This window comes from Indicator indicator, chromosome 8 (genome assembly GCF_027791375.1).
Source record: "Indicator indicator isolate 239-I01 chromosome 8, UM_Iind_1.1, whole genome shotgun sequence".
In the NCBI taxonomy this organism is placed as follows: domain Eukaryota; kingdom Metazoa; phylum Chordata; class Aves; order Piciformes; family Indicatoridae; genus Indicator; species Indicator indicator.
Genome location: NC_072017.1, coordinates 4,853,194 through 4,869,373, shown reverse-complemented (window position 1 = coordinate 4,869,373; position 16,180 = coordinate 4,853,194). Strand labels below are relative to the sequence as shown.

The following is a 16,180-nucleotide window of genomic DNA, read 5'->3' as shown; positions in this document are numbered from 1 at the left end:
GAAAATCTACCAGATGGTTCTGTTAATAAATACATTAAAGTATTTTTTATTTTTCTCCAGTTTCAGCAACTGACATGACAGAAACTTCCAGACCATCAAACCAGTTTTCACAATCTGCCATAAGTTTGCATTTCACAGAAATAACCCCGACAAGCGCTAATAGATGAACGTTGGTGATGGGTGCAATAATAAAACAGTATAAGGCATATTTACACCATCCTTACATACAGAACATTGTACACACACACACACACCCCCCAAAAAAAAATAAAAAAAAATCACAGGTCCAGAACAAAGTTAAGTTCAATCCCTTAAGCTGTTTTTATAGGCTTGGAATCAAACAAATAATTCCCCAAGCGACAACCTCTTGTTCTCGTGTGATTTATTTGTAACATTGTGCTCATGCAAAACAGGTATTGGCTTTATTGCATTAACATTGAAAGAACGTTGGGAATTAGTTCTGGAACCAGTTCAATCAAGTTTTAAACCCTGTTTCTCTTCACCCATAGCAAGTCTGAGTCGTTTTGATTGGTAACATAAACTGAGGCCTTAACTGATGATCAAGATTTTTAATTCGGTACGTTCCAAAACAATAATGAAGCTCAACAGACTACAGTTCAAACCCCATCTCTCTTGACCATGCACATTTTTGTTTACTTTGCTATTATGAGGTGGTTTAGATGAGATGACTTTTGTAATTTTTTGTATTTTTTTTTTAAGTTTCTATCTTTTTTCTCTATATATATTTTTAAAGAAACCATGTACTACCCAACATCCACTGTTCACAGAAAGAAAGAAGCAGTAGGAATAGCTCTGGTGGCAGAGTTGGCCAGAAGGAGGGCATCAGTAATTTGGTGGCAACTCAATCAACATCAAATGCCCCAGAGGCAGGTCATGAAAGAGCTGATTACTATAACCCATACTTCTGTAAGAGTTCAGACTGCCAGGGACGTTTGCGCTCTGGAAAGTAATCTGGAATGTGGATTTTTTTAAAATCTTGGATACATTTTCTCATTTCTTCCTCAACACTCAGCTTCTCACATACCTTCTTTTTGGAAAGGTTTGTTTCTCTGGACTTGCTAATGAGAGTTTGAAAGAGTTCACTGTTCCTGCGTTTGTCTGGCGGCGGCATCCACTGCACCGGCGCCTTCTTGGAGGGACGATCCAAAGTCAGAGTATTTGGCTGGTGGGCTGTGGATGGCTGAGTGCTGGTGGCATTTTCTTGAGGGGTGCTTGCTTCTGAGTGGCTGTCACAGCTCGAGGTGGACAACTCGTTACAAGAAGTCCCACTTTCGCTGCCCTTGTCCAAGACTTTGTCGTGTTTCCTTTCTTCGTGGTCTTGTTTGGGGGAGATGGTTCGCTGGGGGGGCCCTAGTACAAGGCAAGAGAGAAAAAGGGGTAAGCAAATGCTGGTTTTAGCCAGAAGACTGAGCAGATGCCATTTAGAAAGGCATGACTCAGAGTCTCAGATGGCATAAACCTGTGGCATTCCTTTGCAGTCAGAAGAACAACACCAGACTGGGCACAAAAGCTGAAGGTTTGGCCTTCAAACTTCTCATTCCTAAAAGCGTTTATAGCAATAATAACTTCACTGCCTGCCAAAGAATCCTGGTACTGAAACGTGCATAATGCTCACAGAAATCCCTGCAGGCAAGTTGGAATCATAGAATCTTTTTGGTTGGAAAGATCATCAAGTCCAGCCATCAACCCAACACCACCATGGTCATTAAAACCATATCCCAAAATGCCATGTCTATATCTTTTTTTTTTTCAACAACTGCAGGGACAGTGAGTCCACCACCTCCCTGACCTGCCCTTTCCAGTGCTTGACCATTTTTTCCTAATGTCCAATCTTGGCACAAATTCAGGCCATTTCCTCTCATCCTATCTGTAGTTGCCTGGGAGAAGAGACTGACCCCCACCTGGCTCCAACCCTCTTTCAGGAAGTTGTAGAGAATCAGAAGGTCTCTCCTCAGCCTCCTCTTCTCCACACTAAATAATCCCAGTTCCCTCAGCTGCTCCTCACCAGACAGGTTCTCCAGAGCCTTCACTGGCTTCACTACCCTTCTCTGGACATTCTCCAGCACCACAATGTCTGTCTCGTAGTGAGGGGCCCAAAACTGAACCTGGCACTCAAACTGCAGCCTCACCAGTGCCAAGTACAGGGGCATGATCACTTCCCTGCTCCTGCTGGCCACACTATTCCTGATACAAGCCAGGATGCTGTTGGCCTTCTTGGCCACCTGTGCACAGGCTGGCTCATGATCATGTGGCTGTCAACCAGCACCCCTAGGCCCTGTAATGCTGAGCAGCTTTCCAGTCACTCTGCCCCAAGCCTGTAGCATTGCATGGGGTTGTTGTGACCCAAGGGCAGGACCAAATGATCTAGTTTGCTATGACATCCCAGTAAGTTCATTATGAGAAATTAGATTTTGTAGTATTAGGGAAATACTACCATACCAACTTTAAACTGTTTGCTTAAATAAAAATATTCCAAGAGCTTTGATTTCTTTTTTTTTTGGAAGCTCTTAACACAACTTCCAGAACAGTCAACTGATATTATGCTTTGCAGATGTCAACTGCAGAAGCTCTGAGCAGAAGAGAATGGAGTATTAATCCTAGGATAACACAGAAATCACTCACTACTGATAAAGTCTTTAGGTTTGGGGTGGTTTTTTTATCCTCTAGGGAGTTCACTGCACTTCCTACTGCCAGTCATTATCCCAGACTTGCCTCCGTGCAAGCTCAGGATTCAGTCATACACCTCCTACTTCACAAGCTGGCAGGGAAAAGGAGATAATGAAGTTATCAGTGAAGAGGCACTCTGCAATGGCAGGGAGAGAGGGTGGATGGCCTATCAGCAGGCACTGCTCAAGACTTCACACGCCTGAAAATCGTTTCCAGGCTGTTATTCTCCCCAGATATCACTTTTGCTTTGACGTCTTCAGTACAATATGAAGGTGAAAATTAAGTGGTAGCCTGTAAGGGTGTTTTTACTTCTGAAGCCTTGTTTTTTTTGTTTTTCCCCCAAAGCTCCAGCTGTGAAGTGAAATGATGCTATGCTGACATCATATAAACCTCACACTCTTAATTTAGGACACTAACTCAAGCTCTCAGGAATATCTCCAGAGTTCAGGAGGTGTTGGATCAGACCAAAACGGGGAAAATTTCAAAGGTGTTTAAACTTCCAAATGAAAATGTGAACTGGAGGTTCAATGTCATTTGTTTGTCTGCTACAAATCACGAAAGTGCCCAAACAGGTTAGATATCTAAAACTAGATTGTCCTCACAGTTCACAGGATCACAGGATGTTAGGGATTAGAAGGGAACTTCGAAGATCATCGAGTCCAACCCCCCTGCCAGAGCAGGACCATAGAATCCAGCAGAGGTCACACAGGAACACATCCAGATGGGGCTGGAAAGTCTCCAGAGAAGGAGACTCCACAACCTCTCTGGGCAGCCTGTTCCAGTGCTCTGGGACCCTCACAGTGAAGAAGTTCCTCCTCATGCTGAGGTGGAACCTCCTGTGCTGGAGTTTCTATCCATTGCCCCTTGTGCTATCCCAGGGTGCAACTGAGCAGAGCCTGTCCCCTCCTTCTTGACACCCAGCACTCAGATATTTATAAATATTTATTAAATCCCCTCTCAGTCTTCTCCAGACTAACCAGCCCCAGGGCTCTCAGCCTCTCCTTACAGGGCAGTGCTTCAGTCCCTCAATCATCCTGGGAGCTCTCTGTTGGACTCTCTTGAGTAGATCCCTGTCCCTCTTGAACAGGGGAGCTCAAAACTGGATGCAGTATTCCAGGTGAGGTCTCAGCAGGGCAGAGTAGAAGGGGAGGAGAACCTCCCTCCATCTGCTGGACACTCTCCCAAACATCACCAGCATCACTTAGCTGCCTTTATCAGTACCAAAGCTCAGAGTATGACAGCTCAAGCTTGAGTTACTGGGACAGAGTTGCAAGGAGATTTTCAAGCCACTTAGTATTCTGTTTTTCAGAATCACAAATTAGAACTCTAATTACAATGATAAAGAATGCAGGAGCAGTATGAACACTCCAGTGTCTTTTTGACAGCACACTTTTATGATTCAGGGGAATCTGTGAAGGATGTAATGTTTTATATAAGGCACAGGGGGAAACAAAACAAAGCAAAACATAAAAGCAAATAAATAATAGTCTAACAACAGCAGCATTCAAGGACCTGCTTTTCTTTTGTGTTAGCCAGAGTCCCAGGATGCAATGTCACATTTCTGTAGTCCATCTAGAGAAACCCATGAATAATGAAGATCCAAAGAGAAGAGACAACAATCCATCAGAGCTTGTACTTACATTATTCAGAGTGAAAAACACAAGCCATTTTCTGCTTCATTATATCCAACCCAAATATTTAGCACATGGCTGCAGCAATTTCCCTCCTCTCTCCCTTCCAGAGATAGGTTCACCTTCTTAAACAAGATTTACTTTGCCTTCCTTCTATTGTTGCATCTGGGATTTCATTTCATACCTCAAACCATTACATGAATATGCTAAATGGGGAGTCAGATGGCATGATGGAATCCCTCTAGCTTTGCAGCATGCAATTACAGAGCTCAGTAGTTAATCAGGGAGTGATTTCAGTATCCTGGCTCTGATTTTCAGTAGCATGACTAACATCAAGAAGGACACAGACCTGATGGAGTGGGTCCAGAGGAGGGCTATGTGTCGGTGTGAGCTTTCCAACCACCACAGGCTACAAAAATGATCAGGGGGTTGGAGCACCTCTGCCATGAGGACAGGCTGAGGGAGCTGGGGGTGTTCAGCCTGGAGAAGAGAAGGCTCTGGGGAGACCTAATAGCAGCCTGCAAGTACCTGAAGGGGGCTACAAGAAGGCTGCAGAGGGACTGTTTACAAAGGCCTGCAGTGATAGGAAGAGGGGCAATGCTTTGAAATGAGAGAAGAGCAGATTTAGATTGGGGGTTAGGAAAAAGTTCTTTACAATGAGGGCGGTTGAGCACTGCAACAGATTGCCCAGAGAGGTGGTAGAGGCTTCATCCTTGGAGATATTCCAGGTGGGGCTCAACAGGGCTCTGGGCAACCTGATCTAGTTGAGGATGTCCCTGCTGACTGCCAGGGGGGTTGGACTGGATGACCTTTAGAGGTCCCTTCCAAGCCAGGTGATTCTGTGATTCTAGGATCTAATTCGACCTGCCCTGCAATGGGAGGTAGCTTCTTAGATTCTTCAAATGTAACAAACCACCCTGTGACTAAGAAACTAAAGCTTTCTGCTGGCAACACCTTGTAGATTTCAGTTTTGTCTTTCCTGCTCCCTTTCTTGCTGTAACTTCATAAATCAATCCATTCTTTCTAGCTGATCTATTTATATTTACTTCTTTGTGGGTACTCCTCACTTCTCAGAGGCTCAAACCTGCCATATACGAAGGATCTATTTCAAAAAAGCACTGAAATACACCTTCAAGAATATAAAAAATTCCATTTCCTTCTGCAAGAACACTCAGGAGCCTGACAATAAGCAGGTATTTAAATGCTCTTTTGGATCACAACCCTGAGGTTCAGTATCTCACAGCACCGAGCTCTGTGTGCTTCACTGAATCGCCTAAATTCATAATGACTTCAATCCAAACCCAGGGCTCTCCCACACTTCTCCTTTTAAAAATTAACAAATCCTCCTTCACAAAGAATTCTTGATACACTCCTGCACTTTTTTCTCGGGACTGTGCTATTAACAGAAGTGACAGTTCTGCTAGAGGGGAGGTTTTTCTCCATTTTTTTTTTTCACCTACTGAAATCCAAAAGAATTTATAAATAAGTAAGAAAGAATCCTCAAAATACGTTTGTTTAATTTTCAGCCTCATGGATTATCAGACAAATTTAGCTACAGGTCTAATTTGGAAGACATCTCCTTACTGCCCTCCATGCTGGCATATTCATGTGTGGCTGGGATTATATGATCACAGGATCATAGGATGTTAGGGGTTGGAAGGAACTTCCAGAGACCATCGAGTCCAACCCCCCTGCCAGAGCAGGACCATAGAATCTAGCACAGGTCACACAGGAACACATCCAGATGGGGCTTGAAAGACTCCAGAGAAGGGGATGGGATGTTGTCTCCACTGTACCTTCTCACCTCTTCCAGAATAACAACAAAGACCTTCAAAAGTTCCTTCTACCTGAAACTGCTTATTTTTCAGGAGAGCAGAATGGCTCTTAAAAGCTCACAGAAAGTGTATTTGCTTCACTGTGCACAGAGACTCATTTAAGTATCTGTTCTGGTGAGACCTTACCTGGAGTACTTTGTCCATCTATGGGGCCCCCAACACAAGAACCTGGTGGAGCATCCACAACCTCCCTGGGCAGCCTATTCCAGAGTCTCACCACCCTCATACTGAAGAACTTCTTCCTAAGATCCAGTCTAAACCTACTCTCCCTCAGCTTCAAACCACTCCCCCTTGTCCCATCGCTAGACACCTTGATGAAATGTCCCTCTCCAGCCTTCCTGTAGAATCCTTTCAGGTATTGGAAGGCAGATCTCAGGTCCTCTCAGAGCCTTCTCTTCTCTAGGATGCAAAACCTCAGCTCCCTCAGCCTATCCTCATAGCAGAGGTGCTCCAGCCTTCTGTAAAGCCTTGGGCATGGTCCCCCACAACATCCTTCTCTCTGAATAGGATAGAGATGGATTTGATGGACAGGCTATGAAATGAAAATGAAATTATTTTATCAATCTCCTTGCCAGCACTATAGAATGAAGCCTGTTTGTTGATTTAATGAAAAAAAAAATTAAAAATAAATAAGTAAATAAATAATAATCAACAAACCAAACAAAATCTCGAGGTTTTTCTATGATGCAATTTCAGTAAGAACAAAATTCTTGGGGGGGGGATTTTATCTTCATAATTTTCTGCTTCTTTAAATGTATTTTTTTAAACCACCCAAACTAGAATCTATTGAATTAATCAAATAATCCAATTAAGAGTTCCTTTGAACTGACATAGCTACAAATGGAATGAACTGTTGCATAAGCAAAAATACTTTATTGAAATTGAATGTTAAAGAAAAATCAGCTAAATTACTAAAACAATGGTGTTAAAAATACTGATGCAGGAAATAAATTCTGTGCTTTTAACTGATTTAATAAAAAAATGAGCAACAGGGTTTTGAGCTGCTGATGTTGGATAGCTCAGAAGTGTAATAAGTGAGGAGAACAGAAGTTATTTTTGGCTGTAGCTGTCATGGTTTTAGAGCAGACAGAAACTCTTTTACCTTTCCCCAAAGGAGTAAAAGAAAATGCTCCACACAGGACTGGAAATTGAAATGGAAATTTAAGTGGATAATACAAGTCACAACTATACACAGCAGCACAAAACCCTGCAAAATATCCAAATTCATAGTCAGCCTCTGCCCAGTTCTCTCCAACCTGGGCTATACCAAGATTGTGTACTAGGCCAGAATCTTTCCAAAACCTTCCCCCAGTCAGGTCTCAGTGCCCACCCCCTCTCCCCATACCTCCCTACCCAGGCCTGAGTGGCACAGTACAAATTAGCCAGGCTGGCTCAAGGACTAAAACACCAGCATGGGTTAGGGGCTGCCCTGCTGGAAAGCAGCTCCACAGAGAAAAACCTTAGAGTGCTGGTGGACAGCAAGTTCTGCATGGAACAACAATGTGCTCTTGTGGCCAAGAGAGCCAAGGGGATCCTGGGGTGCATCAAGAAAAGTGTGGCCAGCAGGGCTAGGGAAGTTCTTCTACCTCTCTACTCTGCCCTGCTGAGACCACACCTGGAACACTGTGTCCAGTTTTGGGCTCCCCAGTTCAGGAGAGACAGAGACCTGCTGGAGAGAGTCCAACAGAGAGCCAGGAGGATGCTTAGGGGACTTGAGCATCTCCCCTGTGAAGAGAGACTGAGAGCCCTGGGGCTGTTTAGTCTGCAGAAGAGAAGGCTGAGAGGGGATCTGATCAATGTCTATCAATAGCTGAGGGGTGGGTGGCAAGTGGAGGGGGCCAGGCTCTTTTCAGTAGTGCACAGTAAAGTAATAAGACAAGAAACAACAGGTACAAGCTTGAACACAGAAGGTTTCACTTCAACATGAGGAGAAACTTCTTTCCAGTGAGGGTGATAGAGCCCTGGAACAGGCTGCCCAGGGGGGTTGTGGAGTCTCCTTCTCTGGAGACTTTCAAACCCCACCTGGATGCATTCCTGTGTGGACTCCCCTAAGTGATGCTGCTCTGGCAGGGGGGTTGGACCTGATGATCTCTGGAGGTCCTTCCCAACCTCTAGTGTACTGTGATGCTGTGATACTGTAACTCCCCCAAGAAAACACCAGAGATAACAGTTTGGTATGCTGGGAGAAGAGAGAGAGAGGAAAAGGGGAAGAAACTGACTCTGCAGCCAGTTTATATAGGGAAGGGCTTATGGAAATAACAAAGATTAAATTTTTCTGGTGTCCAGCTCCTGGGCTAGACAGTCCCTGAAGGACTGTACTCAATGGTTAAGGACATCCCAGTTCTTAAACCGGTAACAGTATACACTTAGAATCAAGAATCAAGAATCAAGAAGGTTGGAAGAGACCTCAAGGATCATCGAGTCCAACCTGTCACCCTACACCTCATGCCTATCTAAACCATGGCACCAAGTGCCACGTCCAATCCCCTCTTGAACACCTCCAGGGATGGTGACTCCACCACCTCCCTGGGCAGCACATTCCAATGGCCAACCACTCTCTCTGTGAAGAACTTTCTCCTCACCTCCAGCCTAAACCTCCCCTGGTGCAACTTGAGACTGTGTCCTCTTGTTCTGCTGCTGGTTGCCTGGGAGAAGAGACCAACCCCCTCCTGGCTACAACCTCCCTTCAGGTAGTTGTAGACAGCAATGAGGTCTCCCCTGAGCCTCCTCTTCTCCAGGCTAAACAGTCCCAGCTCCCTCAGCCTCTCCTCATAGGGCTTGTGCTCCAGGCCTCTCCCCAGCCTCGTTGCCCTTCTCTGGACATGCTCCAGCAATTCAACATCTTTCCTAAACTGAGGGGCCCAGAACTGGACACAGTACTCAAGGTGTGGCCTAACCAGTGCTGTGTACAGGGGTACAATGACCTCCCTGCTCCTGCTGGCCACACTATTCCTGATGCAGGCCAGGATGCCATTGGCTCTCTTGGCCACCTGGGCACACTGCTGTAGAAGTAGCTGTAGAAGAAATGCTTTCTAATCCAACTTGCACTTTGATGTATTGTTTTTGAGTGCTTGAGAATACTGACTCTATGTGATTTGCTTTTGCATGAAATGCTTTTTTTTCCCACATTGTTTTGCATGAGGAAAAAAAGAGTCTTTATTTTTATAGGCTGCAGAGGCTTGAGTTTGCTACACAGCTATGTTACAACCTGAATGATCTTCTCCTTTCCCTACTATCTCAAAATTGCATTATCTTCAGAGCGAATCCTGGTGTGGTTTATGGCTGAATCTTAAGAATCTCAGTAGAAATAGCTATAATTAGTATACAATCATAGAAATAATACTCGTCATATCTCACATTATGGTAGATTTATCCATTTTACATATCTAGGATTTTTTTTTATTGCCTTTCACCAACATCCAAAGTCGTGCACTTAACTGAATGCTTAGAGAGAAGTCACCTGTGAAATCTGATGACAGGTTATGGCTGCTGTGGGAACACTTTCATTACCAGACTTTTGAGTACTTAATATCACTCTTCAATGGTAAATGATTATCTTTTATGTCTAATTCCACTTTGATTTTTGATTCTAAAAAAAGATTATTTTTAAGAGCTATAAAAGGATAGCTCTAAACCCTTGACATTTTCTGTGGCATATAAACGCTATCTCCAGTTCCTGAGCCCAGCTCAGTGCATGAATTCACTCCCTGAGACCAGCAATAGACTCAGCTTGCTTCATACTGTTGGAATAGGAAGGTGGCTGAATCCCCATCCCTGGAGGTGTTAAAAAGATGCAGAGATGTGGTGCTGAGGGCCATGGGTTAGCACCAGACTTGGTGGAGTTAGATAATGGTTGCACTCCATGATCTTAAAGACCACCTAAAAAATTTGGACTTTTCCAACCATAATGATTCTATGATTCTACCACCAAAGCTGAAGGTTAAAACCAGATTTACAGCAGACAAATTTAGGAAGGGACTTTCTGACCACTGCACTCTGTCCTCTTTAATGTTTAGGTGTAGAAGTGAGAATTTATATGCCCTTTTTTTTTTAACTCCATGCAGTTTGTCAAGAAAACTTTTCTACTTATTTTAGGTATTGCAGTTTACATCTAACTTAATCCTGTTGGGAGTGGGGAAGAGAAGGAAAGCCATGCCCCACTTCTATTTTAAGGCTAATATGCAGGCTCACACAGGGTTTAAGTGGCATGAAGTCCTTAGCTGCCCCTCTGCCTATGGCTATATATATGATGATGAACATCCCAAAGAAGCAATACTAGTAACTAGGTATATAATGTAAGAAATATCCAAGTGCTCCTGACAAGCCTTGCTCTTGACAGCTTGCACTTAGGGGAAAAACTGAAAAGCTCAGCACAGAGATTTCAGTGGAACAAAACTTTGTGTGGGAGTCTTTACGCTGTGTGGCTTCAAATTCCTCCCAGTAAAAATAACATTAAAAAGAAAAAAAAAAATCAATTTCCAATTTGAGTCTCATCTAGTATGAAATTTCACTTTTCGGATTAAAGGCCTGATCCAAAGAATGTTTAGTATATAACAGTGAATTATTTTTCAGAAGGGGGATTGAAACTCAGCATTTCCTATTTATTTCCTCCTTTCAGATGAGTGATGGACCGCTGTGGATAGCCAAGGGCTCACACTTCCATGTTCTTTGACCCCACTGAGGCTTGGCTTTAGTCAATGCAAAGTAGAATAGCTTCAATAAAATGAAGATAATCTTCCTTTCCACAGGGTAACATTCATTTGGAAGAAGTGAGTCAAGTGACAGTATCTGGGAAGCTTTGGTATATTAATGTGCTAAGCCTTGAACTCTTGGGTCAAGGCCAACACTGTTGACACATCAGCTTCAGTACCTTGAGAAGAATCTGAATTTTATGTGATTTAAGAAAGCCAAGCAAGTCAGATTAAAATTAGGCAGCCACAGACAGGCCTTGTGAATCTGAGCAATTTATCAAAACAGTTCAGTAAATATGCTCTGTGATCTGCAAAAGCTTTGAATGCACATCCACAGGCCATGAATATTGGTTTGGCTTCACCTTGAAGTTCATTCCAAGCTGTGAGTCTGGGTCCAAAACTGCATTCATTCATAAAAAGTTTTAGACTTAAATGTTGACACAGACAACAAACTTGGTGACCTTAAGTTACAAAGAAATTAATTAAAAAAATAAAGCCTGTGTATTCTAGTGTGAATGCAAAAAAAAAGAAAAAAAAAAGGTATCTTAGAAGGAAAGTAAATTAATGGCAAAAGCAGAAAGGTTGAAAAAATGCTGTCTCTTCCTACAGAGGGGGAAAAAAAAGTTTAAAGAAAAAATTTAAAATTATTTTTACAAGTTTTTGGGATTTTACTCATCATACTTTCATTGAAATCCCTGGAAAACAAATCTTTAGGTGAAACCAAGCAGCATTATTGGCCATAATGCTTTAGCCTCCAAATACCATCTAAAACCACTACATTCTAAAGAAAACTTCACCTTAGACTTAATTATCATCTTTGCTAGACTATAGGGGGTCCTAGTGGATGGGAGGTTGACCATGAGCCAGCAATGTGCTCTCATGGCCAAGAAGGCCAGTGCCATTCTGGGGTGGATTAGAAGAGCTGTGGTTAATAGGTTGAGAGAGGTTCTCTTCCCCCTCAACTCTGCCCAGGTGGGGATGTATCTGGAATATTGTGTTCAGTTCTGTGCCCCTCAGTTCAAGAAGAACCTCAGGGAATTTCTTCAAAGGGTCCAGCACAGAGCCACAAAAATGATTAAGAGAGTAGAACATCTTCCTTACAAGGAGAGACTGAGGGAGCTGGGGCTGTCATGCTTGGAGAGGAGCCTGAGGGGTGACCTCATCGTTCATGTTGATAAAGATGTGCAGGGTGAGTGCCAAGAGGCTGGAGCCAGGCTCTGCTGGCTGATGCCCAATGACAGCACAAGGGACAATGGTGGAAGCTGAGGCACAGGAAGTTCCGTGCAAACATGAGGAACCATTTTTCCCCTGTGAGGGTGATGGAACACTGGAACAGGCTGCCCAGGGAGGTTGTGGAGTCTCCCTCTCTGGAGATGAATTCAAAACTTTCCTGGATGTGTTCCTGTGTGATCTGCTTTAGGTGATCCTGCTCTGGCAGGGGGGTTGGACTGGATCATCCTTCAAGGTCCCTTCTGGCCCCTAACATTCTGTGGTTCTGTAATAACCTGGTGTTCAGTGAGTCATTGCAGACAAACTAAAGAAATTATGAGAATTTTCTTTTAAATCATAGCAAATATGAGATGAAGGCAAAATACACTTATTGATGAATCAGAAAAAAATTACTATGGTCAGAATTTAATAGGAAATACAAATTTCCCCATAATAATCCCTATCCACTGCTGCCAAGCCTATGAGGCAACTCACACACTTTGATTCCAACACAAAGTGGGAACTGCACACTGAAGTCTTTGTAATGTGTAGGAGCATCACGATTTTTAGGAGTGTTTATTTGCAATTTCATGGCTATTTCAGTAGGAAGAATACGTCTGTGATTGCACCCTTGATGAAGTCTTTTATTTAAATCTCCTTACCTGCCATGGAAAGATAAAGAGACATTGTGTAGAGATTGTGGCTATATTGGGCATGGCTCCCACAGGGGAAATTACCCTTTAATAGTGTTAAGCTCGATGGTGTGTGAATGGTTATGTGGTACTTGAAGTGAATGAACCAATTCATCTTCCAGATTAGGACCACATGCCTTTAAGTGATAAGTGCTTTGTCTCAAAAAGAACAAAACAAAACAAAAAAAAGGAAAAAAAAAAAAAGGAAAAAAAAAAGAATATAACAACATAAAAATATTTCTGTAACATTTACTACCACCTGATCTTAAACTAACTACCAGAAAGAGTTGAATAAATCAATGAGGAAAATTTCTTTGCTTATTTCCAGGCAGGATGTATTTTAAATATTAGAATAATAGAATGGTCTGGAATTGGAAGGGACCTCCAAAGATCATCCAGTCCAAGCCCTTCTGCAGCAAGCAGGGACATCCTCAACTAGATCAGGTTGCCCAGGGCCTCCTCAAGCCTCACCTTGAGTATCTCCAGGGATGAAGCCTCAACCACCTCCCTGGGCAACCTGTTCCAGTCTTCCACCACCCTCATGGTAAAGAACTTGTTCCTAACATCCGATCTAAATCTGCTCTTCTCTAGTTCAAATCCACTACCCTTTGTCCTATCACTCCAGGCCATTGTAAACAATCTGTCTCTATCCTTCTTGAAGGTTGCCTTCAGGTACTGGAAGGCTGCTATTAGGTCTTCCTGGAGCCTCCTCTTTTCCAGGCTGAACATCCCCAGCTCCCTCAGCCTGTCTTCGTAGCAGAGGTTAACATCATTCACAACATGAGAGTATTAACATTATTCAGAACACGAAAAAGATTAAACACTGTATAGAGAAGGAACCACATTTGATATTTGGAAGGACAGAAGATTGTTTTGATTGGGACTACAATAAACAGGCATGTCTCCAACTTGAATTTATTAGATATTTCAACCTGATCTAGGCATACCTGTGTTAGGGGTTGAACTAGATGATCTCCAGAGGTCCTCCCAACCCCTACCATTCTATGATTCACCCTAATCTTGTTTTGAACAAATAACAAAACCACATTCCTTTCATTCCTTACTTTTCCAGCTGGGTTTCATGGTAGGTAAAACAGGACCTAAATAGGAGCCAGCGAAATTCTGACATAGACAATTTGTTGCATGCCAGCACAACTAATCAAGAGCCTACAGCTTTTTACTAAATATATTAATCTGAGCATTTTCAAGTCATTCTGAGAAGTGTCTTTACTTGGCAGATAAGATAAAGATAACAGGAAAAGCCAGTAATTTTAATGTCCAACTACAAACAGAGTCAAACCTTGAAGATAATATTTTTATTTCATGGAGGTAGTGATGGCTGCCACATTAATGCACTGCTGGAGGTACAAGAAGAAAATTAAATGTTTGGAATAGATAAGATAGAAGCTGAAGCAACATCAAAAGACTGGAAGTCAAGACACCAGCAACACTGCCAATATCTATGCACTGCAGATGATGCATGATAGATTTTATCCATTTCGAGGCTGTATCTCTAGGTGAATACTTTGCAGCCACAGATGTCAACTCTCCTTATTGCCCTTGAAGAGACCACTGGTTAGGAAACAGATTGCAAGAACTTCTGCAAAATCCCAGAAGCAGTATTTAGAAAGTCTGTCTCAGCCAAAGGAATATTGTAAAGTTACCTGAAAAGCTCTTAGCAGACAACACAAACTTCCAGAGGTAACCAGATGCTTCACATTTTGCATAGAAGTTATTGGGAGAAAAAGGACTCAGTGAAGCAGTACAGAATTTTCTTCCTGAAGCAAGAGCCATGTAAGTCATCACATTTTTCAGTGCTGGTCATATGCTATATTTAATCTCCACTAACAGCTGAGTAATAGCAATAAAATACAAATATTATACTAGTAAGACTGATCTTGACCTTGAGATTGGAGAGTTTGGCTTATTGTACAAATGAAAGCAATCTGACACAAATGCATTTTTCATGTAGAATGGTTCATTTGTTCTTTCTCCACCCACAGAAATTTTACCCTACTGAAAATCCAACAGTTGAGATACTTGAAGGAAATCTCAGAGAGGTGTGCATTGGTACACATGACAAACATGAACAACTTCCATAAAAAGCAGGACTCATCCACAACCTCACTTGCTACAGTGAAGAGTTCCAATTGCTGGCTTTTTAGTACCAGCTTGGCAACATCTGGTGGATGTGCTTGTCATTCATATCCAAACTTTAAAGCCAGTTCATGCTCAGCTCTATATACCAGCTAATATTATTTCCTTGTTTGTTTTTTGGTTTTTTTTTTTGACTGGTTATTTTTCAGCCCCTACCAGCTAAGAGCTTTGGTTCTGTCCAAGAAAAATGCTTATTGGTTGCTTATTAGATGCAATATTTTCCCTTAAAAAATAGTTATTTGGCATGATGGAAGAAAATGTTATTCATAAGGGAAAAATTATTATTCATGAGGAAAATTTTCTTTGAGGGCAATAGAGCACCGGAACAGACTGCCCAGAAAGGTTGTGGGACCTCTTTCTCTGGAGATATTCAAACATCTCCAGTTGTGTGGTGGTCCTGGGAAACCTGCTCTGGATGAACTTCCTTTAGCAGGGAGGCTGGACTGAATCTCCAAAGGGGAGGTTCCCTTCCAACCACTCTGTGGTCCCTTCCAGTCCATTCTGTGACTAAAATGCACCACATTATTCTCAAATTAAAAATGTGGTGGATTAAAGTTAGGAAGATTTATCTAGAGTGATATTCTCAATTTACTACAAGAAGTCAGGAGAATAATTGGCAGCAGGACTCTTAATCATGTTGCTCTTATAACCTCAGTGTTTCTTTCCCCTAACTGGTGCTGGCATGAAGTTCACTTCATTAATGTTGGTAACTGGAAGAGAGATCCTTGACACAGACTCCAGTCTTTCAGTTCCTCCTCCAGCCCTTGTAGAGAAAAGCAAAGATTCTTTCTTTCAACAGCAAGATGCTGGGCACCACTGCAGAATCTCAGTGTCAAGGATGTAAATGTCTTTAAGTTGTTCTTCCCATTTTCTTGAAATCACCTCTAAAACAGGCTTAAGACAGGAGAATAAGAAAAAATAATTAAAAGCTAACAACATACTTGTGAAAGCTCTGTAAGGGCAGAAGTGACAAGAAAGAGAGAGAATCACTCCATCTTCTCATTGCTGAAACACGCCACAGGTATGCCTCCCTCTAAGGATCCACAGGACAAACTGGAACTGACTGCTTAACCTGTGGATTTAGAGGATCAGTTCTATCACCTATTTGGTGTGTACATTCAGAACAAAACCAGCTGTTGGGCTGGGGAAGGATATTGACTTCTGTATCCCTCTTTATCCCTGATACAGCCTCCTGATCCTTGGGGGTCCTTCTGAGGTCACCAGATATTATCATTCCCCTTTCTCACTCTCTTCCCCTTTCTTCTAAGGGTGCATTT

The 16,180-nt window shown here is 42.6% G+C and overlaps 1 protein-coding gene across 1 annotated transcript in view; it reads right to left on the bottom strand.

Annotated features, from left to right (window-relative positions):
- Positions 1-910: 910 nt before the first annotated feature.
- Positions 911-16,180, bottom strand: part of KCTD8 (potassium channel tetramerization domain containing 8) — a 107,135-nt gene continuing 91,865 nt past the window's right edge. Inside the window, exon 2 of the mRNA XM_054383146.1 lies at positions 911-1,371. Within this exon, the coding sequence (XP_054239121.1) occupies positions 911-1,371 (461 nt within the window). The remainder of the gene's footprint in view (positions 1,372-16,180) is intronic.